Below are 25,828 nucleotides of genomic sequence, written 5' to 3'. Positions count from 1 at the left end.
TGATCTTTTGAGGTCCCTTCCAATCCCAAACATACTGTGATACTGTGATACTGTGATTTTACCTTGAAAATGTAATCCTTGCATGTAAATGCAGTCTGTGATAACATTCCCTGTTTCATGTGAATCAATTTAAAAAGATTGCTTCCAAAACATTAACTGGCAACAGTCAAGCTGTCGTAACAACTCTGACAAATAATCTTGTCTGACATAGGTTGTCTGGGTTTTGTTGGATTTTTTGCACCCATCACAAGCTCAGCAAAACCACTAAAATGTCACATTTTTTCTTTTCTTCTTAGAAAGGCAGCTTGAAAAGATGTAGCTACTGCATGTTTTTTAAAATTATATTTTCAACTAGCAATTACCACATTCTATGTCTGCTCAAAATTAAATAAAGAAAAGTGTCAACAGAAATAAACAATGGTAATTACATTTTAATTGCTTCAGTGACACTAAAGAGTAAAGAATAATCAATGATAACTCTTTTTTACCATAAAATAGACCCTGAAGTTCTTCAGAACATGAAATTGTGGCAGAGAAGCAACAACACTGTTACTAGAGACCATAGAATAACAGAAAAAATTTGATTGGAAAGTACCTCTGACAGTCATTCTTTTGCAACCTCCTGCTCAAAGCAGGGTTTATTTCAAAACTAATTAAGGCTGCTCATGATCTTATCCAGTTGTGTTTTGGAAATCTTCAAAGATGGAGATTCAACAAACTCTCTGGCAAACTGTTCACTGTTTGACCACTCCATGGTAAAATTTTTTCTTTTACTGTCCAGAAGAGTTTTCCCTTGTTGCAACATATGACAGTTGCCTCCTATTCTTTCACTGCACCTCAGTATCTGGCTCCACCTTCTGCACATCTCTTCCATCAGGTAATAAAGGGCTACTACTATGACTGTATGGTCATTATTTTAGGAAAAACAAAACAAAACAAAACAAAAAACAAAACAGAACAACCAAACACCACACCTACCTTTCAAAGTGGAGCGGCTAGAAGGTCTCCCAACGTTATTTTTCTGATGCTTTGTTGACATACGTTTCATCTGGCGGGGTGTACTAGGAGGAGAAGTTCCATAGAAGGTGTCTGCACTGGCTTCATCTGATAATTCCTCAGGGTCAGATTCAGAGATTTTGTAAGTAGCATCTTCTGATTTGCACTCTTTCCTGTAGAGAACAAGTTAAACCACAATGTTATCTGTTGTGATACCTGTTTAGAAAGCTAATCTATTGATAAATCCCAACCACAGTCAACCTTCTATATTCTTCTGCCACAGCTATGTATATTTATCCCAAGTTTTTTCACACCCATAAAGACAACTTTCTAATCAAACAAAGTATAGGCAAAATACAACAAGGAGGATGTATAGCCGGTGTCACCAGGAGAATATGGTGTAAACATATATATACATATATTTGTTTCTGAGAAAACTTGTGGCAAGCCTAAAAAAGAGGTACATGAAACAAAGATTCCAATAGACAAACATAATGCAGGACAGCCAATCTAACCAGCAGCAGAGACAACAGCATAGGTCTTCCCTTCCATCGTCCACTCCCTAACTTGTGCATACCATGAAGGCAACTTCTAAGTTCACTGAAAAGGCTCTCCACACTTCACAGAACTTTTATATACCATAGAAGACCTGAAAGTATTTTACATATTTTCCACTGACTTTAATATTAAGTAGGTTTAACCTCAGAACTTTTTTTTGGTAACCAAAAAATAACAGGGTCTCCATAGAACATTTGTAACTAGCCTCGATCACTTTGGAAAAAAATACTGGTAATACTTAAAAAGAAGTCAGAGCTCTTGCAAACACAAAATTAAGATAACGTATATACGTTCTTCAAACCCCAAATCCAGAGGGTTAGCTTAGTCATTGGACGCTGTATCACTGAATTCAACAGAAAGTGTGTATCTTTGTAGGATTAGTACCTATGTCAGTACAGAGCCCAGCACAATAGCCTTCCATCCCCAAGTAGGACCTTTCATTGCATTTACATCTAGTAGTATTGGCAAACATTGCGGAGTAGCATTACATACAATATTACAAAACATTTCATTATTTTTAAAATGCTAACTTATCTTTGTAATTTTCTGAAACTCTAAACTACTTTGATTTAAATTGTTCAAAGATAAAACTGTAGAGTAAGATTCTTTTCCTTCTGTGATGAACAGGCCTTTTCAGAAAAAGAAAAAAAGAAAACAACAACAAAACAACAACTGCATGGTATCATGCAATTAATCTTAGCAATGGCACAGTTCCATTGCAGAATAAGACAAAGTCCAGACTGCTACAATTTTCATCTCCTCTTCTCCCTAGAAAAAAAAAAACTCCTATAGCCTTTCCTTTGAGTCAATTCTAGCACTCAGACAATTGCCCACTAAGCCAATACTAGGAGTTGATCTATTTGTAAACTCACCTGGCAAAAATAAAAAGAAAAGCCATCAGTTTTTGTATGTAAACTCTACGCAAGCTCAAAGACAACTTCTAGTGCCAGCTTTCTCTCACATGGAGAGGTCAGATGTAAAACAACCACGATAGGGGGCATACATGCACTCATATTAGGACTTGCTTTAACAATAAAATATGACAAATAAAATAAATAATCATGTCAGGTACCCTTTCCTTCCTTCCGGACACTTGTTCAGTCCCACCAAACAAGATCACTCCCATACAGTGGCAGCTGGGCACAATACCACTAATGGCTGGATCTCCTCTGCATGATCAAGTGACACACAGCAACAAAATTACTCTCAGACTGTGAACAACTGAACTTCAGTACATTTTATACTGTTCACTGACATGTTAGGAAATTTCAAATTCATACACAGAAACAAGGAAACAAACTATTTTAGGACAATCTGTGACCTGTATCACTGCCCTACCAACAAAATATCATTTGAATTCTTCACAATGTTAAAAGAGCCACACAAAATAATGAGAATCCTCTGGTCTGATCAGGTTTCAGGGGAAAGTAGATGGCAGCAGGACAAGGTCTTAATCTCACTAATCCTTTATACCCATCTGATGCTTACCTACCCAGGGTAAATATAGAGAAGAGACAAAAAGGGCAGGAGGAAGAAAGGCCAAAATAAATTCCTAACTGATTGAATCCCATGGATAGGCTGGAGCTCAAATTGACACCAAGACCTCTGCCTTCACCCAGAATATGTGTGACATGACGCCCTCACAGTCCTCTCATCACCACCGCTCCCCACTGGCGTCACACGTGGAACTCTCTTGCTTTAACATACATCTCAGAGAAGAACACGCACCACTAGATACGAGGAGGAAAAAAAAACACAGAGTTTACCTCTATTGCCTCACGTATTTTATTTCTGAAGCAGGCATGCAAATAACACCACCTTCACTCTGGTAAAAGACAGGGAGGTAAAGAAACATTTGACCTAAACCAGACAGGGCAAGACTAAGGTGAGTACCTTGTAACTTCAATTTCACCTAAATCACAACCATTTTACTTGCTACTATTTTTGAAGCAGATGAGGAATGTTACTCATGCTCTGGTGGAGCAAGTCTGAGTTTCTGCAGGAAGAAATATGCCAGAATATTGCAAGTCAGTGGAACAGCAGTAAGGTTAACTGAGGGGGAGGGGGAGGCAATAAATCAGAAATCAGATACTGTACTTTTTCTTTGCCCTTCGCTATAAACAGAAATAAATACCTTAACATGCAGAACAGTTATGTTCTCCACAAAGCCATTGAAAGAGTTAGTGTGTAAAATACTCTTCTCACATGACAGCTTTGAGAAGGCAAGTTCACCAACTACTAGAGACAAACTTTAGAAGTTACCTAAGAAAAATGACTCAAGTGGTACGGTAGCACCATCTGTAGTCTAAGGAGAGCTCTACAGTGAATTTGGCTACAATTACAACCACACAATCACGAATGCTTTTAGCCCAGTTTTCTTGCCTTGGGAAATCATGCTGTTTGTGTGTCTTCCAACAACCCAATTCAATTAACCATTATAGCCCAAATATAAGAAAAAAGTCTTAATTTGTTCCTACAGATCTTGTGAAAACAGATGAATGAATAACAGAAAAGGACCTTGTAAGTGCTGAACTGGGAAAGTAGAACTCAAGTGTGCATCTTTTTGGACGCCAGATAAATTTTACTCCCGAGAACTCTTGCAAATAGCCCTACTGCACAAAACACTGCAGGCAGAGCACAGCCCTCTGATTTTGCCAAAGACAACTCAACCACAAGAGACTAAAACCACATGAAACAAGAAGTGATTGGTTCCAGGGCTTATGGAATCATTTATTTTTGCAGTGATCTCACTGGCCTGGCAAGGCACAGGGCGGGGTGCTGAGGCTCTTGCGGGGCGTGGCAGAGCGGATTCCAGGGCACTCGCGTTGGGTCTCAGCTCCAAGGCAGTTCTAAACTAGCTACCTTGCTATAAAAGACCGGGATGAACAAACTGATCTTTAACAACCATAAGCGGGTTCATTCCTTACCAGTCACTACCTTGGTTTGTTTCTTGCTATGTCTGATGAGAAGGCATGAAGTCCAAAAGTATTCAAAACACCCTCCAATCTCACACCTGAATTACATACACACCTATACGGTAGGATCCAGTACGGCTTACTTAACATTCAGCCATTTTGTTTTCTGGTTAATTTAGTAATCTGTTCTTTAATTTCTTAAAAAACATAGAAGATTTATCACAAAACACACAGCACTAGAAGTCAGATCACGGAACAGCAATTATGCCCTACAGAACCACTCCTGTCAGCAGCTTACAAAATTATCTAACTGGAGCTGGCTGGTCTGCTTAGAGGAAGGCACATGGTGCAACTCAGGTTTAATTCAGCATGCTCAGTTCAAGGTTTGTGTGCAAAGATCGTAGCTCAGCTCAGACCACAAATTAATGCTGGTGAACATAAAGATTCAGTTTCACCAGTGAAAGCGTTACTGTACTATAATGCACTAAATATACAGGGTCAGAACTAAAGCAATTACATCAGCTTAGTCATGCTGGTATCAATTTTTCTCATCCAGACAACACCAGACATACATGATCATCAGCGGGAGCCCTCTGGTATTAAAACCAGCTAAAATTTTAACAGATTACTGACATAGCATTTGTAATGTTCCTGTGCCATTTACTTTTATGAACTAACCAAAGACTAATTAAAACCTGCAAACCTATAAAATGCACTGCTGGGAAACCTAAATCAGATTATAGTATTAGTTATTACACAGAATTGTTGGTTCCTAAATACTGCTGCAACCAGAGTTGGAAATCATTAATCACAGATAATTTCTTGTTTGCTACCAAGAACTGCAGGTTTTCTCCCCCACAGCCAGTGAAATCCATCATAATCTTAATTAGGCATACGCCCAAAAAGGAAAAGCTAGAAGTGTGACAACTGCAGATACGTTTTGCCAAGGACAGTTTAAACTCAATGCTTATAAGGAAAATCGGAAGTGCATAGTTCTCACATCAGACTATTTACAGGCTCTTCCTAGCCTCAATTTTAATGAGCAAAATGCTTCTCATCACTTTAAGGATATAGAATAGGCTGTATCTTGGATGCATAGATCAGGAATGCTGGGAAAGCTGCAAGAGCAGTATGGTTAAAAAAAACCCCAACCAACACAACAAACAAACACACACATACAAAAAACCTACAAACAAAATACCTTGACAGCTCTGAAATGTCAAGAGCTTGTCTTGATTCAATAATCAAGAATCCTTCCAACAAGTAACTACTGTATGTTACACTGGGGTGCATTTCAACAAGAATCTGAAAAGACAAAATACAGTATTTCTTCAATTTGCATGGGTAGATGACAATGGGATATTTTTTCTCTCTTTTTTTTTTTTAACTAAGTCAAAGCATTGGCAATGTCTTTACAATTCCAGCTCGATCCTGAAAACTGAGATAAATCTTCCAGATTTTCAAAGGTCTGCAAACAAAAATAAGAGAGGAGGAAAACTGAGGTATAAATTTTGAAGCAGCAGGAGAAGGAGCAAAAAGTCTGGTAACCATTGCTGTTGATAGATAAATGCCATGAGCCTTTGGAAAAATACAGTAATTTATCATTAAAAATAAATGAACAAATGAAAAAAACACTGAAGATCACATAAGAACATGTTAAAATTACATAGGCTAAAGTCACATTGAAGAGTATGATTTTTAACCAGTATAAGCTTTCTGCACTTTACTGAAGCATTACTCAAACTTTCAAAGTTTGTAACAACCAATAATAAGAGGTCATGCTAAAAGCTGTGACAGCTACACAGGGGGGAAATTTTCTTTTTAATCTTCCCTTTATATCAGCTACCTTTCATCCTCATAAGCAGGAGTCTGAAGGTATTAGGCACCTACATAATCGAGGTTCAGCCACCACTTATCATCCCACACGCAGCTTAAAAGCTTCCTGAGAATCAGAGCAGTAGAGGTCAACTGACTGCACTACAAGCACATAGTGATAACCTCAACTGAGGCAATTACAGCACTCTAGCCAGGATAATCACCCACCACAACAGCTCCCAAGCTGCACGCTCCAAGGCTGCTGCTGCTCGCAGCCTGCACACGTCAGTACAGCTCTGTCTCAGCACCACCTGTTTCCATACACAGAACTGCAAGATCTGTACAAGGTCCACCGCCAAATTACCAAGTGCTAGTTCTTGACACTCATTGTCTTTGTTTAAAAAACAAAGCATCTATTTCTCAAATGTATACTCCTTAACAGGGATTCAGCTTGGTAATTTAAGTATGTAGTAAGACAAAGCTGTTCTTAGTAATGTGCATTGCCTATTACCTAAGGCAGGAGAATACACACAGGCACTACACATTGCAAATCAAATCTTTTTAAAGCTAAGGCAGCTCTCCCTAAATGTAGTTGCAATCCCAGAAGCCCAGAATGGTTGGGGTTGGAAGGGACCTGTGGAGATCATCTAGTCCAAATCGCCTGCTAAAGCAGGTTCACCTAGAGCAGATCACACAGGAATGTGTCCAGGCGGGTTCTGAATGTCTCCAGAGAAGGAGATTCCACAGCCTCTCTGGGCAGCCTGTTCCAGTGTCTGTCACCCTCAAAGTAGAAAGTTTCTCCTCATATTTTCCTCATATCTCTCTCAGTCTCTTCTCCTAAGAAAGATGCACCAGACCCCTGATGATCTTTGTAGCTCTCCACTGGGCTTGCTCCAGTATTTCCTTGTCCTTCTTAAACTGGGGAGCCCAGAACTGGACACAGTACTCCAGATCAAAGATAAACAATATCCTTACAAGAACATAATTGCAAATTGTCATCATCCCACAGCTGCTGATGATGCAAAGAGCAAACAGGATTTTTAGGTAACCATCTCTGCACCTGTTCAAGCTGAAAAACCAAAGTGAGAGCTGCTGAACACTGCACACAAAACAACTCTGGAATCAGCAGCTCTGACTTCTATGGGGCAGTATGGGGTTTCATTTTATCTGCGTAGCACAAGAGAATGTAACAGTACTCCTGGACCAACAGCAAAAGGAAAGAGCTTCATTAATCAGCCAATAGCACTTTGGGAAACTAAGACTGAGAATTAGACAACCTAATCAGAGAAAACAAGATTAAATGAACTGATGTTCTGCTGAAGTACAGGACTGCTATTCAGTGTAAACTCTTAGTGTTATGTTCCAACATTATGAAAGAATCACACGCTCCTATTTTTTTAATCACCTTTAAAAAATTCCCTGTTCTGAAGGATGCTATTAGCTTAAATAAATGGACTTCCTGAAAAGTTCCTGAGCTGAAAGCAGAAAGGACTATAAATCTAATTTTGCACACAGTCTTCTTTTAAAGGTCTTCTGTATTTGTGAACACTTAAAGTAAGTTCTTGCAGCTATTGCATTCAAAACAGTTATTACAAACTGCTCTAAGAGCAGCAAAATAAACAGTAATGAAAAACCTTGAAAAAACACTATAAGTGCAATTCCGAGGAAGCCTTCGGTAAAAAGCAAGAAAAAAAAAAAAATCTGGTTTTTTTCATTATTTTATATTACAGAGCAGTAGGAATTTGCTCAGAGTTTATAAAAATAAAAGTCTATTTTTTGTTAAATACATCCTGTGTAAATCTGCTACAGTGCTTACAGGGTGAAAAAACTAGCCTGGTTAGCAAGATACAAAAATTCTGTGACTAGCATGGACATTTAAATGATGTACATGTCACGTATTCCTGTTGTGAATATACCTCCAGAGACTGTAAAAAAAAAAGTTCACATTTAAACCTAATACTGACATACAGTAATGACCATATTTGATCTTGTGCTGACATTTGAATCTTGTCTGCCTGAGCTCAGTATTTCTGAGCATTCAATGTTAAATCTTAGTCACCAATATCTTGTGATTGCTGCCAACATATTAATAGGACTTACTGTTACAAACTTAGTAATGAATTTGATAAGATTTTTAATAATATAATTAAATTTTACTTTTTAATTTGCTATGTTCAAGAGAATTTGGCTAAGCTATAGGGAAACAACAAGTTTTGAGGGTTTTTCTGAACAAGAGTCACTATCACAAAGATAAATTGCAGATACAGTCCTTCTTAAAGTTCTTCTAGTGTAAAAAACTTAACGGAATAGAAAAATCTTCAAATTATGAAGGATGAACACAATTAGACTTGTAAAAAGGACCACATCTCTATTAAGGTCTGGATCAACTTCCTACCGAGAAAAAAAGCTTTTTTACTTTTGGAACGTATCACTGCTTGGCAGATGTAGGCCCATGTTTTTGAGTAAGGAATTGGAAGGAATATCTGCTACCTGCCGCCCTCACAAACTTTATAGAGAACAAGAGCACACAGAACCATCCCATCAGTAGAACAAAAATCACTGAAAGCAACTTTGAGTTGGATGGGAAAGCAGGAACAAGAGCTTTGGTGTTCCAAGTTTACAGCTTACAAGGATCTTCTAGATACTATTTTACTCTAGAAAAGAGGCATCTGGATAACTTAACTTGACAATAAAGCCTGGCAGAAAAAACACCTAACAGCAATCTCATAGTGCAAAAGGGAAAATCAAACTATCATCTCTTCTGGCATGAGGCTGTATAAAAAAAGGCAGGGAGAAAGCACAAAATAAAAACATTGTTCTCCAAAGGCATTTGTTGCCCTTGCAACTCTTCCTTCAGTTGTAAACAAAAACAAGATAACTAAATCCTTTCATTTCTCAGGACAAGTTCTTCAAGCACACCTCTATCTCTCTGTCCCTGTGATCACCCTTACACCTGAACTATTCTTCCTTTCTACAGGAGATGACCCATCTTATCTAGTTAAATGCATCCATTTCACATCTCTTCTGAAAGCTAAGACATAAATATTTATGAGGGTCACATTCAGCCTCTCATTGATTTCACTCTAACCATTAAAGCAGATATTATGTAAGGCACACCAATGTCAAGGCTAAAATTAATGAGGAAAAAAAAAAACAACCACCTTATCTTAAAATCAGAAGAAAGTCTGAAGGAGACAGAGGTGCTACAGATAATGTCTCGAAGTAATCTGAGGAAACGAAAAAACATTTTGTCATGTTGTCGTCTTAAAACAACATCCCAAGGCAGAAATCTAGGGCTCTTCTGTATTCACTAAATATTTCAAAATAAAGTTTTAAAGAAGAAACAGTACCAGCACAATAATTTCAGTTTTAAGAAATACTCAAATTCAACATCAGATGTACATAGCTACATTTTTCCTCCCAGAGGTATCAGGGGAAGGCAGGATATGTGATCAGTTGTCTCTGTAGTGCAAGAATGAAGAACCAGTGTGCTGGGGAAAAAAAGGCAGCACTTGGGCAGCGAGGAAGAATTTACATACTACTGAGAGAGTAATTTTACCGTTTACTGCTGACACTAACCGGAAAAAAAGCAATGGCATCCTTCAGCAAGTAAGTCTGCAGATGCAGATTTTACAGGATCTAAGTTTTCATTAGAACAGCTTACAGCAGAGAAGCTTGCAAGAGCACAAAAAACATGATGTGATACCGAAAAACTTTTAAACTTAAGTACAAAATGTGATGAAGCTTATTAATACAATTTTCTACAAGGATGAAGTAAAGAGCCTCAGAAATTACCAAGACTATTATCACAGTAAGTTGACACAAAAAGGAGAACCTGTTCCAGTGCACCTTTTGTCTCTCAGGGGGCACATCCCTGCTCCCTCTGCATGGAAGCCAACAATCATGTGAACTCAGTCACCAATTTGATGGGGAAAAAACATGTCATTTTGGGGGCTCATCAGTTACCCATCAGATCAATAAACTGAAATGAAAACTCCACAGACAGATGACTGCTAGATCCAGAAAGAATGCAGTGGGGGAGCTTGGCTTCCTCTTGGGCAGAGACCAAGAGGAAGAAACCAACCTGCTGCTCCAACACATTGTGTGTCATGTGAAATCACACCCTCAGTCACTCTATTCTGGCAGCAGCTGGAGCAATTTATAAGGTTACTGTCTTTTCTGCTTTGCACTGACACTTTGCCACAAGCGACCAGCCCCCAAGATGCACAGGTATAACTGAAAGCACCAACTCTGGTTGTTCACTGGTGCTGCCAAAACAATCCAGCTTAGCTGGAATGTCTTCTTAGCAGCATTTTCCAACTTAAACCACTTCAATTTTGATTAGACAACCAAATGTACTTAATGTTATGCTAGCAAGTTTCATATGGCAGATATTGCAAGTTGAGGGGAGAAGAAAGGATGTCAGGAGATGAGACTAGTAATTTTTAGTCTGGGTCAACTGCAAAACTTAGGCAATTACTTATTTCCAGCAATGATAAAAGCAAAACACTTGGGCAGGAAGATGCTTTACATAACACCTGTATCGCTACCAAGCACTGATTCAATTATGTAATTCCAGTAGCTCATTTATAAAATAACCTACAAACAAGGGCTCTTCAACACAGAAGTAACTACAGAAACATTAAAACTTCATTAGTTAATAGTCAGGATGTAATAGTAGCCCTGTAATAGCCATGCTTCACTCACTGTCTACAGCTTGTTTATGTTTGAAGGCTAACTCGTAGCATGGCTGCACCAATGCAAACACCCAATGCTGCAATGAAGCCCTGACCCACATCTTGCCACCTGCTTGATAACTCTGGGTTTACGCTACAACAGCCCTGCTCACAGTTTAGCACTGAGTGCAGTAAATCCCACACCAGCTGAAGCCTGAGAGAAGTACAAAGCAAGTATTTCTGCTGCAAGATCAGCAATGGTTTGTAGCAGATTTCACTGTGATAGAACAACCACTATTTCTGCAGAAACCTACAAGGAAAAAGAAAACCTTATTGGGGAAAACACTAATGTAAAGCTGGGAGCTAAACCGTTAATCTTTAACTGATTCCCAATAACACTTTTCCCCTCTGTAACTCTCATTTAAGCTGTTTAATTACAACAGGACCCAGCAAGTATGAAGACACTTAATTTCTACAGTAGGCCGCAAGCACATGCCTGACTGTAGCCAGTTTCCCCCATTATAAAGTCCCTTACAGCTCTGCTGCACTGACTAGCAACATTTATTTTAAGAGAGAAATTAAAACAAAATCTTCTGCTTCTCAGTATCTCGGAACTACCACAGTCAGTTTTGTAAATCACGAATACTTTGCCACTTTTCCCAAAATTCTCTTATATTCATGGGCAGAAGCTTCTGGGTGCTTGATTATTATCTTTATGACAGACAGACAAAGAGTCATCAAAAAAATGTACCAAAGGCTATCGAATCAGCAGAGAACTCCTGAAGCACCTTGTGACTCAGTACAAAAATATGGTAAACTTCAAAAAGACAGAAATTGTCAAACAATTAGTTAAAAATAAATTAAGCAAAATGTAGATTAGTATTCATTGTATTTTTCTATTGCAAGCAGAGATAAGAGCTACTGAGACCTATTTATATGATCTAAGGAAGTAATTTTTCTTCTGTAAGTTACACCAACTAGAAATAAGTACAAAAAAAAAAAATTAAATTAAGCTCTTTTAACAGTTTTGGCAGGTTTTCATGTTTTCATCTCAGAAAAAAATAATTATCAGAACTTCCTGTTCTTTTTTACTAGTAAATTTGGAAACAGGTTAACTATTTTTTCCCATCACAGTATCACAGTACGTTTGGGATTGGAAGGGACCTCAAAAGATCATCTAGTCCAATCCCCCTGCTGGAGCAGGAACGCCTAGGGGAGGTCGCACAGGAACATGTCCAGGTGGGTTTTGAATGTCTCCAGAGAAGGAGACTCCACAACCTCCCTGGGCATCCTGTTCCAGTGCTCCGGAATCCCATCTTGGATTATTTTAAATTTTCATGCAAATTTGGATTATGACATAACAGCATTTACAGAATATACATGTACATTCATCTCTGAGCTTTTTTCCCTATTCACAAATAGATTATTTGATTAAAACCATGCCATATGTTATTTCAATAAGAAAGAACAACAGACCTATTTAATTCTGACATTGCTCTATAATGTGTAAAAAGTGTGTAAATGTTGATGGGTTTATGAGGTTTCCACATCCGCATTTAAGCCTACCACGTAAGGCTGCAAACAGAAGCAGGAGCTAAGAGAGCTTCGCCCAGCTCAGCTAGTATCCAGCTCCCTTCTCGTCAATGCCTCAGAACAATTGGTTTCAGTCACCATGCTTCATCCTCAGTGCTACTTTTTCAATTTAACTATACCCTAACTCATCTTTGGGGAAAAAAATAATTAACTGACATTTCCAATAATAGCTATGTATATTTATATATTTATATTTTTTTTTAATGCGAAGCCCTGAAATATGTTTTCAGCACTAAAGACAGTTGAGCATTATATAGCACGGTATAAATCCAAAGGGTAAGTGCTGCAGTTGAGTTCTCAGCACCTGCACAAATCAAATCCCAAGGTCTCACAGTACCCAAGCTACACACTCAAAAAATAAAGCATATTTAATTAAGAACTAATGAAAAATCTATACTAACAAATCTGGATGGATTTTCAGGAAAATTCAAGCCACATCTGGAAAAGTTACACACTACTGGGAAAAGAGATATATGACAAAAGGCGTTAAGCTGCTAGGCTCAACTATATCATATATAACAGTGATAAATTGGGAAAGACACAGACCTAGGACAAAATATAACAAAATCTGTTACAGCCATTCTTCCTCCACTCTCCCATGCACAAACTGTACTCTTCTGGCAGAAAATTCCATTCCTAGACAAGAAAAAGCTACCAATTGGGTTTGATCCCAGAGTTTCAGTTCATCTTTTCGATAAAGTCAAAGTCTACAAGAACCCTGAAGGTGAAGCATTAGAAGTTCAGTATATTTTTAGTGGAAGTTGGTGCCTAAGCACTGGATGCTGGACTACGAGTCTGCAACCTTTGGAAAAGCCAGGCAATGCAGTGGAGCTGCAGTCTCTGCACTACTTGGAGCAGGCCAAATGCTCACTGGACATGCCCAAGGGGAGTTCTACGGGACAGCCAAGGAGTCACAGAGGCGTATTGAACTGTGACCTTCTTATCACTTACTGAATGGATGTTTCATAGCTAAAATAGTAAAAACTTTTACAAATAGTGCTCTGAGAGAAGCTATCAGCAAGTAAACCAGCAGCACATGTAAGCCAAGGGCAGAATAAATCATACTTGTATACTACATTGGAAAGCAACCCAGAACAGTCAATACCATGAAACATTAGCAGGACACAGAAGGATCAGAATGAATTTCCTCCTTCCACTCCTTGAGAGCAGGAGATATTCATCAGGGCAATAAAGTTATATCCCATCTTATCTGGATCCAGAATAAAACTGATCAAGGTTCATGACATGATTTTACATCCCAGGTTCTTGGACTAGACATGAGTGAACATTTGAACAGCACTCAAACTCAGGAGTTAAGAGCAAACACTCTGGTTTGGCTCTATGTTGGCGATCAGCCAAGGATGAGCACAGGATAATTATCAGCTCTTTAAATTAACAAGTTTCTAAGTTATTTTTTAAAACTGAAAAATTATTTAGCTAATAGTTTTCAGGCCAAATATAGCATCAATGCAGTTATCACTTGAGAGCAGAGGAAAACTTAAGGAAAGTAATAGCCCTGCATATACAACAGCAAATCCAATCACACAGCTGAAGAAATAAGAACTGAGATACCTGTATCCTTCTGTGCTGACAGAGGTAAACATGCTATAATACTTGACTAGCAGTGGGTACTATAAAAAATGTCTTCTAAATCTATTTTAGATGCAGTTTAAAAGAATGGTTTGTATATAATTTAAGAAATGTGGTTGTCATGGAAGCCAAATCTTCATAAGCCTCTAAAAATCTCAGTTCGTTCCCTAAAATAAAAATTACTGCATATCCCTTTTATCCTTTCCTTTAAATTCGGAAGATCTGTTTTTCATCACAGCACAGTTTGCATTCGAATTCCACAAGGGCCAATATCACCAGCTTACATAATAGTAAAACCAACCTTGACACAGACAGCACTAATTAACAGATATAAAAACAACTCAAGCAGCCACACAAGGCAGACTAATCCTTGCTGCTACAAATGCCAAAGACATCTCAGCTAGCACTTCATATGTGTTTGCATGTAGCTGAAGCAATCATTCATCCCAATCTTGCAGATGTAAACAAGAAAATGCAATACATGAAGAACAGAGATTACATCTTACCTCATTTAAATGCATGGGGGAAAAAAAAGGATGGTAAACTCTATACACTCAGATAATTTTTCCAACTGAAGTTAAGATGCTAAGTTAATAAAATAATTTTAAAGTCTTCCACTGCTGATACACTATCAGTCATACAGATAGACTGGCAAACAGAAAAATAGTTTGAGCACAACTTGGGACGTGACCTCAGGCTTTCCCCAAACAGATGCTGCAGACTGATAGCCCACTTCATTGGCATCACAGAGCAAACCAATCTGAAAGACAGACCACTGAAAAATTCCCAGGCACAGAGGAAGCCTCCACATTATTCACAATTCCGTCCCTCTTTATTCAGAGCCTTGCTCCTTCCTTCACCCTTTGCACTGGATGCATGCCAGGAGAAAGGAAGGCTACAGGCAACCAAGGCACAAGTCAGAGTAGCCCTATGGCTCTTTATGCCTTTGCAGTGCCACCAAAATTGGCACCCCAACTTAAGGAGTCATTTTTCTCTATAGTGGATTTTGTGCCAGAAAAGTCTTGGGAAAGCCTAAAACTGGGGTTGGAAAATTTAAAGCCATTAGGCCATAACAAAGAAGCACCAAATATGTACCCATTTTAATTAGCGTTCTAAATTCTCTAAGTGGAAACATCTCATCTTGAAGACTTCCCAATGCTTTTTTACAAGGATTGATACTTAAATGTGAATTCTTTCCCAGACTTTTTAGTACTATCTTTTCATTTATCCATAAACACTGCAGGCTGTCCAATGTCCAAGTCCAAACCTATCTCAAAATCAACATCTGCTCAGAGGTTCCCAGAGAATTTTTCAGTTTAGAGCTGCCTACCCTCTCTTCCGACCCCAAAGTTTATGTTTCAAGAAAGAAAGGAGGATGTGGGAAAAACAGTTTGCTTTTGGAGAGGGATTCTCAATCAAATGCTTTGGACTAAGGATTGCATAAATCAAAAAAGACCATGAATATATTGTATGCTTGCCTTAGATTTACAAAATGTACCCTTGTGTTTATATTGACATAGAATCCTTACACAAATACATTTTTCCAACACATAAGGCAGTCTCATAACAATAAAACAATAAACTTTCTTTTTAAAACTAATGTAGGTGTACTGCTGATGAGAATGACGAAGTACTTCTCTAGCGTAATTGAATTTAACTTAAAAAGAATGCATTATGCCACTGCACTTCACCGCTACCCAGAAGTCTTTATCAATAAGAACACATTCATATTCTCCAAACAGCATTAAAAACTCTCTGCCTTGAAATGGATTTCAAATTCTCAAGCCTGCACAGTCCTAATGATTTCAACAAGATTCTGACCTCACAGCCGCAAGACTGAACACCTAATAACTCCAGAATTTAAATCAGCTTTAATCATGTTGAAAAAGCTTCAGACACTTTGCCCTTGTATTACTTTTCAGAAAAAGCAAGTACTATGTAAAGCCAAAGAAGCAGTTCTGTTCTAAATCAGATGTGAAGTTGATACATAATGTACACACAGAAGTGAATCACAGTGGAGTACATGCATTACCCGACACAAATTAGGGCTACCTAATTGTTTTGCGACATCTCCTTCCCACCCACCAGCTCACTCTGAAATAACTAATTCAATTTTCATTTGCCGGGTAAAGTTGCCACCACACTATCCACACCCACATCCGACTCATATAAACTGTCTTTTAATAAGCAGAATCCAGCAGAGGTCAGAAATGGCCCTAGACAGGAAATGCCTGGGTGTTTTCCATCCAGGCACAGCAGATTACTCTCCTACATGAGGACAGCCTAAGTCTAGGGTCATGCTATTGTACAAACCGTATTTCAAGTCAATTTCTGCTTAACCTGCACTATTACTCTTTGAAGATACTGTAAAAAGGAACTGGGAAGCTTATTTATTCAGCTGTCCTATTAGCATTTGTATTTCATAATATTTACGTTAAATCTAATTAACTGTGATATACCGTCTGGTTTTGGCATTCTCATGACGTAACGAAAACAAATCATTAAAATACATTGATGAAATCTCAAACGAGACATTGTTCAACTCCACAGTCCTGATCCAAACTGGAGTGCATCACCACTTCCCTTTTATTACATAAGTATGAAACAGTAGCTTGCAATCTCCAAGAGTGATTTCAGGAACACGACACCATCAAGGTTTTTTGCACAGCACACCTGGAATACAACGTGCCAGACTACTGCCTTACAGTGCTAATCGATCACACAAGCATCTTAAAAAAACGTTTCCTGAATGTCTCCTAGTGAGAAGTAAAGTGCATCAACAGGATGTTATTTTAAAAGGAGAAATAATTGCCAGGGAATTAATAACTTGGACTTATGCAACACTTCTACAGCCAGTTGGAAACACTAAACCATGAAGTAATTTGCATCCCCATCTCTCAGCAGGGCACAGATGGAGACTTGCAAAAAGCCAATCTGCAGGTCAGCACATTCAGGAGGTAACAGCAGTTGCAAAAAGCTTGAGGCACTATAGCGCCAGTCCTCTTTGTGGAAGATATTTTGTTTTTTTAAACTGTATCTTCTGACAAATACCGATCGCAACGTTGCCAGGAATGATACTCCAAGATCCTGCTGTTTTATCGGTGCGCACCCAACTACCCGGTCGTAATCACGGCTGCTGTAAACACGGGACACCCTCCTAGAAGGCGGTGTTTTTATCGCTGCAGTTCACAAGTCCACGAGCATAGGTCACATTTTGTCAGCGCTGCCGGAGGCTTTAACTGCTGCTCCCCCCGTCTCCGCACCCCTCGTAACCACGCACTCTGCCCCCCCCCCGCCGGCAAAAGCTTTTCCCGAGAGCCGGCCCTGCCAGTGCCCCCGAACACCGCCCCGTTTGCTCCGGCTGCTCAACCAGGGGAGAAGGAAACGATCTGTCTTTAATTGCGAAGCGCCCACAAAACATCGCCTTACCCACCGCAGCCACTAGAGATTTATTATCGAAGCACTTTCGCACTCGGGGGGCGCTTCATAAAAGCGCGGAAGTAGCAGCAGCAGCCGGAGCTTTTGCACGGCGAAGGGGCCGGGGGGCAGGAGGGTCAGGCAGGCACCCCTGGCACCGCCGCGCTCCCGACGCCGTGCCCCGGCGGCCCCGGGCGCTGCAGCAGGGGCGGCCGGCACTCGCAGCCCCAGCTGGGCTGCACAGCACAGCACAGGCTGGCGGTGCAGCAGGGGCGGCCGGCACTCGCAGCCCCAGCTGGGCTGCACAGCACAGGCTGGCAGCGGTCGCCCCGCGCCGCTCTCTGCACGCAGCTCCCTGTTTGCAGCGCTGGGTACTGACCTCTCCGGCGGCGGCGGCTCCTCCATGGCGGCGGCGACAGAGACCAGCACGGCGACGTCTCTCATGCATGCACCGAGGGCGGCATGGCGGCGGATCGCAGTGCGCGGCCCAGCCCGGCCCGCTGCGGAGCCGGGGGTGCAGCGGGGAGGAGGAGGGGAAGGGGAGGGGGGATCTCTACCCAGCTGCAGACACCCGGCCGCGCAGAGCCGCCCGCGCGGCCGCCATCTTGGGAACAGCCTCCCCGGGCAGCGAAGCCGGGAGCATCGCTACGGCGCGCGAGGAGGGACCGGCCGAGCCAGAGGCGCTCGCTCGGTAGGGGCCGGGCGACGGCTCCCCCCGCCCGCTGCCCCCGCCTGGCTGGCGGTGGGGACGGGGCGCGCTGGGGAGCTGCGGCGCTTCCCTCCCGGGAACGCGAGGGGATCTGCCCGCGGTGCTGCGGGAGGAGCCGCGTTCGGTCCGGCGCCGGGCGGTGCTGGAGCGCGGCGGGAGCTGCCGCCCCGCCAGCTGGCGCCTGGCTCCCCCCCCGCCCCGGGCAGCAGCTGGCGGCCGCTGGCGGCTGCCACTCAGGGGTGCCGGGCGTCCCAGAAGTGCAACTTTCCGCAACTTTAGCAGCCAGGGGTTGAAGAAAACTCCGATTACCGAGAGGTTTTTAGCCCAGCAGGTACTTGCTCCTTGCAGCCTGACTGCGAGATGGGCACCGTGCTGGGGCTGGAGCTGCCGCAGCCTTCTCCAGAGAGCTCAAAGGCATGGAAGGACCTCGGGGTCCCTTGAGGGGCTACATGGCAGAATGATTGGGGTGTGCATAGCTTTGCAGAAAAGAGAACAAAAAAAAAGGGCATCATTTATTTTGTTGCTTACGAACTAACTTGTTTCATTTTATAAACGTGGTCTTTCTAAAGCCTCCAGCAGCACTGGTTATCAGCCTCGAACAGAGACGTGGAGCCACGTTGTCCATTTGGAACTACAGGGAGGGAAAATGTGATTTCCTGCACCATAGTTTGGCTGGGATACCAATGTTAACGCCCTTCCAAGGCAGAGAAGTGCCATGAGTTATTTAATTGTTGCATTTGGTGAGAGAGAGCCTCATCTTTTGTTTTATAGGGCTGGCAGCACAGCAGCAAACCCTGGCATCAGTAATGGGTATACAAACAGTATATGTTATTTCTGAAGAGTACTGGAATCAGTGCTGGATTCTGCTTTATGCACAGCTCCTTCATTAACTTAACTGTCCAAGAAATTAACACAAATTTCTAGCCTCACACTGAGGTCGAGTTGTAATGTCACTGTTCATGATATAAAGTTGTCCATGTAGCTACCCAAGTTTAAGAAGTTTCTACAAATTGGTTTTAACAAGCCCTTTGAAATAAGATTTTTTTTAAAAGCTAGAATGCAGAAGATACTTCTACTATATGTTTATCATCTTAATAAATACGTGCATTAAAATGTGGGACCAGATGAATTACATTTTGCAGGAGGCCAGTTTAATGTTTTCTATAGGTCAAGAAAAACACCTGAATCATCATGACCCTGATAGTCGTGACATTTAAACATCAATACATTTGGTGTTTATGTGCAGAATTATTACTTAAGATTACCTCATAAAATGGAAAAAAACCCCAGTATTTAACATGTTAATGATTTTTGGTCAAATAGTTGAGCTCAAACCCAAAAAGCAGTTCTAAAGACAGATATACACAATACTTTCTTACTAATCTGTCACTGTGAACAGAAGTTAGAAACCATTGATGAAGAAAGTCAACACGAGAAATTCTGAAGTGCTAACCTAATAAATTACTTGTCATCTCCATAAAAGCATAAACTCTCTAAATCTAAAGTAAAGCTGCTCTTTTTACAGTATGTACCTTTCTAGTATGGTTGCAAATATCAAAGGTCCAATGTCGTTGATGAAATAATTGCATAGCAATGTCTTTTAGCATTCTTTTCAGCTATGTTACAGGTCGTCATCTGACACCATCTCTTCAGCTATTTGCAGGGCAGCAAAGTCTTTAGCAATCATGGCAAAAATTTTCAGCTTCATTGTTTCTTCTATCAAAACAATCAGTGTAGTGATATGGTAGAGGCACAGAGTTTTCATTAACTAGGAAAAAAATATCTGATATTGCCTTTTGCCACAGAAATGACGGCATGATTATATAGATGTACAGACACCTCAAGGGCCCTGAGCAGAAGGTGGAACTGGGGACTGCCCACTGCTTTACTTTCTGTAAATATTAAGATGATATGTTGAAGCAAATTTGGGTTCACTGCAGATTTGGCTTCACTGCAGCCTCCCAAACAAGGAGGTCCAGAGCAGACTTCTTTGCATGGCTCTTTCCCTGTAGGGCAACCCAGCAACACATTCTTGTGGCGTACCATAGAGAATATGCTAAAACTACAGATAACTGGCCAAGCAAATCAAGGCTGTAAGTTTGCTACAATGGCACTTCTTTGTCTGCAATAGGCCATAATAAGCAATATAGCTCTTGGCATCAAGGTTTGTGAATAGCCTAAAGAGGGATTGGAAGGAAAGAAGAGATACTATATGGAGCTGATAGTACAGTAAACAGCAGACAACGTAAGACTGTCAGAGCCTTTATAGAGATAATATTTAGCAAAGACAAAATTTAAAGAAGTTACAGAGGTCTTACAAAAATCGATATGCACAAAATTATTTTAATTATTTTTGTCTTCTTTGAGTAATGTCTTTTTATCTCAAAGACTCCCTGACTGCGAGTTTGTGAGTCTAAACATACCAACATTGCACAAGTGCATGGAAATTGATAAATGAAATTGTTAACTCTGGCTCCACTACTGGAACAGAAGAAGGCACAAATTTAAAACAGATGTCACAATAAATGATGTCTTAATCTGTCAGAAAATTGATTAAGAATATTAGTAATGTTAGTGGTTTTCAATGCCTGATGTGACAAAATCATGTTCCCAAAATTCTAGGTTTAAAATAAGAAAACCAAAACCAGGCAACTGTCAAAATAGACAAACTTCTTTCAGTTTAACTTCTATTTTCTGAAGTTTTAGGATTAATTTTCTTTTTTTTTTTTTCTTTTTTCAGCAACCACGTGGGTTTATAATTTTAGCAGATACTGCTATTGCTTAGGAATTGCTTTTTATTCCAGCAGCATGCCTTTTATTACACCAGCGGTTCTAAAACTTGCAATAAAAAATGAAGATATGACAATAGCATCCTTATAACCAAAATTGGTCTTTAAAATAGCTTTTTAAAATTTCTACTGCAACTGCCCCTTAAATTTCCATATATTCCTGGTGCATAGATTCTGCTATTCCTTTTTCCTCATGTTATCATAACTATCAGACAGGATTGTAAGTGCAGCCGTGCTTTTGTCATTTCTGAGTTCTACATCTCTTTTCTATATACAAAAAATGCTAATGAAGACAAAGAAAGATTGGGTCTATGTAGGTAAATACGTTACAAGAATCTCTTTCAATTTTTTTTCTCCCATTGCCTGTCACAAGGCCAAGCTTTTATTTCAGTTTATGAATGTTATGCAGACAAAAGCACAGCATTAACAACAGTTAATGAAACATAGTAATCAGACAGTTCTTGATGAAAACAGCTTTGTAGATTTAGTTTTTTCTTCCAATAAATTATTTAATTCCACTAAAAGCTGTTTAAAAGTGGAAGCAAAGTTAATTTGGACATAATCCCCCTTTCAACAGTCAACATTAGAAAGCAGCCTGTTAGGTATAGTTAGTCTAGATCTGCTTAGGTGTGCTGAAGATAGAATTTTCATTTTGTTCTTGGTCACAGATTAGAAATGCTCTTCTGCCATGCAATGAAGAATAAAACATGAAAACACCTGCAGTTAATATCTACAAGACAATCTGACAGCATTGCTTTCTTATGTAGCTACTCCATAATAAAAATAGAATACCAAGATGCATTTCTACCTGGAAATATGTAGATTCTTCCATCTACAGTTTTGTTGCTTTCACAGAAGATCAGGCTGGGGTTTTTTTTTTATTGAAACAGAACTCAATTTTCAGTGTCGTGTGATTTGAGCTTCACTGCAACTGCTTTGAAGTGTGAACCTCTGAAAGAAATTAAGGAGCCACGCTGTATATACCCGTGTTCAACCATCCGTTACCACTGTGATTCATTCACTTCAGAAGCTGGCATGCTGGCTGCCAGAGCTTGTTCAGCAGCATGGTTTAACACCCGTGCTGTAATAGGAGCCAGCTAGCTTGATGGAGGTAGAGTATTTCTGTCTGAACACTGTCATCTCACATGCTGCATGTCAGATCACACACGGCTTGATATCATTAACTCATCACTATTAAAGGAGTATTTTGTTAGCAACAGTAGCATGAGGTCAGAAACATTCCTGGTATTATTGTCTTGTCACTTCAACTGGGTTTTGTTTTATTATTTTTTTTTGGTACTTCCTGTCCTAAAAAGCAACTGTATGTAACACTGTCTTTGGCATTATTAAAACGGCATGACCCACATAAGAGAAGTGTGAACCTCAGTTGTGCTTAAAGCAGTATGCTTGTACTGTGCAAAGCTGGCCTTTGGGCTTAGCGTCTGTAAATCTGAGCATAGCTAAAATCACTGGCTGGTACTCAAAGGTACCTGGACACTGGATGTAGTGATGATTCTCCTTACATATAAAGAGACTGAAAATGTTTCTGAGGCAACACATGTATTCTAACAGTCTGGCTACAGTAGCTTGTGTCTTCCCAAGAACTGACTTTGGACTGGTGAAAATAAGCTGCACTGAATTTAGTGCTACTTGAACTTGATTATCAACACAGATTAAGCTTGCTTGAAGGTGGCTAAATCACACTATAATCCTTTCCCCAACTGTATAACAGACATCCTTGGTGACCAGCTGTGGGACACTTATAAAGACCAAGATCATTGCAGCACTTGTTTGCCTTTATGTTCAATATAATATTTTCATGTTCAAAGAAGCTCCACTGAAGTATTTGGGCTCATCCTCTGAAACCATGTTTGTAGAGCCAGAGCATACCCATCTGTTTTCTGTGTGTGCCTGACAGTGCAATTTAGTGCACCATTGCATGCAGCTCTGCCTGTTCTCAAGCATCTTGCAAGTTTCAACGCTTGTTTATATTAAAAGTTTTAAAGTGATACTAATTATTTCCATCAACCCAGAAAGAAAACAAAACAAAACAAAACAAAACACATGTTCCAGACTAGATATTTTAATATGTCTAGTTGTGCATCTGAGATTCTTTCTCCTTACATCGGCTGCATTATCCCAGCAGAAAACAGCTGTGAGATCTATATCAAACTTCCCTGCCTAGGGATATCTTCTACAGCTCCTGTCCATCCCTCCTCCTTTCAACAGTTCTTCCGATGAAATGAGAACAGTCACAGAAAAGCAGTGTATCTGGTGTATTCCTTTAGCCCAGCACTTCCTGGCTGTTGCATCAGCTGTATGGAGGTATAAGCAGCCATGAGAAAATTTTTATCTTCATTTAATATTGATTCCTGCAAACATTTATCTACACATCAGTTCACTTATGTAACAGACATGCTGACATCAATTGGACAATCCTGGGAGAACAGTTACTCATCTATAAAAATGTTTATAGGATCCATTTCCTCCTTCTGCTCTGAATCATCTGGAATAATTTATCACCCACAACTTTGCAAGGTGAGTTTCGTGGTCTAATACTGCTGATGGCTCGGTTCTGGTGAAGAGGAATAGGAAGTAGGATATTCTCCACTTGTCGCAATGCCCCCCTAACTAGAGGACAGCAGTATTGTAACTCATTCTACAACTCCCAGTTGTCTCCAAGTCTGCAATGTTTCAGGTTTTAGCTTACACCTTCATTTCTGTCCACTTCATTACTTATAAAAAGCTGTTACCTCATTGTGAACATAACTATTTTCATCCTTCTAAATTCTTACACAGTTTAAAACACCCTAAATAGACAATTGCCTGTGACATGACAGTATTTCAATGCATTCAGAGTTTTTTGTTCTCATTTTAGTCTTATTGGCCCCTATCATTATTTCTTTAATTGTTTTGGATTTATCTTCTTCACAGGTATGAATGCTTATTTTAAGACACATCCCTGCTAGGAAACATAGCACACAGCACTTGAAATAGCTATTGAATGATGTGAGCTGATCTGCTTTCCTGGCAGCAGCAGTCTCTCCTGCTACAGCCAGCTGAGGAATCCAGTTTATGATGCTTGTGTCAGGGAGCTGAGATCCGTGTGACATTCTCTGCTGAGCAACTACAGAAGAGGTAGCCTCCATGCATTTAGCACCTCTGTGAGGCAGTTCAAGAGGAGTTATGGATGTTAGTTATGAATGACACTGCTTCTGAAACCTTCCTAGATAAAAATAATGGAGAACCACAAAGTACAGTGCTGGAATCTCTGGAAGAGCTACGAAAAGCTGGACAGCAAAGCTTAGCAGCTCCTTCCTTCATTTTTCTTTATTTTCTTTTCCTTCCCTAGAGATCTTTAACCAAGCAAAACTTGCATATTCTATAGGACATTAAAGAGCCTTTTTTTCCCTACCCATTTTGTATGATGTGGTTCCACACATTCTTCTGCAAAGAATCAGAGCACCACAGATCCTCAGGTATCACACAGCATTTGGCTGCCCTACTTAGTACTTTTCACTGAGATGAGAGATGCCCAGGATCTCCAGGTGCATTATAAATACATACTGGTTGTTTCCCAGGTGATAAATTGTAAGGCAATGTATTATGCCTGTTGATTTGCTCGTTTGAGACAAGTTTCTGAGCCCTTTTCCTCTGACTTTTTCTCTTGCCATGTTAAGCAGCAACCTGCTCATCTCATTAGCCACGAGTCTCTCTAAGGTAGTTTAGGGAGGCTTGTGTCTGTTTAGTACTGAGCAGACTAAGTGAGCAGGTAAAGTTCGGTGATCTAACAATTCCTATTATCCCAGAAGCATAAGAGGGTGGGTTAAAAAAAAGTAAATTAATAATCTCAGTCATCTCAACCGTGTTATCTGTAAGATTCATAATATATGTAGGCTCTCTCTAAGAGTTTTAGGATTTATTCAGCATGGCCTTTGTGCATTTGTGAGTAAAATAAGATGCTGTATCAAATATATCTGTGCTCATTGCCTTTCTGAAACCTACCTTCAAGTACTCTACATTTTGATCTCTCCTAAGGATAGGTTCAAATAACATGGGTCAGAATTGAAAGCAATACAAAGCTGACTGTCTGAACCACGACCAAAGTTACTGAAGCATTGTGTGACTTCTGACTTCAGAATTCCTGTATTTTCATCACTAAATTCACAACTGTAGTATTTTGGCACTGGCTTGTATGTGTATCATCTTTTGAATTAGACCGCATATTAGCCAAAACAAAAACCTCAAACATTTGACCAGGTGCTCTATGGAGATGAAGTATTAACATGTATCATGGAATTCAAGTGACAAAATTATTCCAGAACAAATATTTTTAGTGCAAAGACAGGAATTTTTTTTTTTCCCTGTGGCTGGAGAATCTTCTTATGGAGCACAACAGAATTCTATAGTTGAAATGAGCACAAATCTTACTCCAGTTACACCTTTTTCTAACATCCCCCTTCTTCTCACCCACTTGCCTAGGTAATGTTACATGCATCCATCGCATTTGCAGAGGCTACACAGAACCAGCAGAACTATCTCTGTAAGTGACTTGAAGAAGTTTTGCCTTTGCCATTGGATGCCCTGTGGAGTTTTATAAATCGCTGGTAATCCTATTACCTCACACATAGTATAACAGTTCCTTCTTTTTTAGTTGTTGACAGGAAAATATGTTACAGATAGAAGAAATATAATCTACTTTTAATATGCTGGCTCACATGTAGTTTAGATTTACCCATGACATTTTTTGAAAAAGGAAAAGAAATTCGG

At 40.0% G+C, this 25,828-nt stretch overlaps 1 protein-coding gene across 1 annotated transcript in view; it reads right to left on the bottom strand.

Moving 5' to 3' along the window:
• Positions 1 to 17,564, bottom strand: part of MAP3K4 (mitogen-activated protein kinase kinase kinase 4) — a gene marked incomplete at its 5' end in the record, with an annotated part of 68,527 nt that extends 50,963 nt beyond the window's left edge. The window contains 2 exons of the mRNA XM_080341442.1: positions 979 to 1,169; positions 17,407 to 17,564. Of these exons, the coding sequence (XP_080197568.1) occupies positions 979 to 1,169; positions 17,407 to 17,564 (349 nt within the window). The remainder of the gene's footprint in view (positions 1 to 978; positions 1,170 to 17,406) is intronic.
• Between the last annotated feature and the right edge of the window lie 8,264 nt (positions 17,565 to 25,828).

This window comes from Nesoenas mayeri, assembly GCF_963082525.1.
Source record: "Nesoenas mayeri genome assembly, chromosome: 3".
Taxonomy (NCBI): Eukaryota; Metazoa; Chordata; class Aves; order Columbiformes; family Columbidae; genus Nesoenas; species Nesoenas mayeri.
This window is presented reverse-complemented; position numbering and strand designations above follow the sequence as displayed.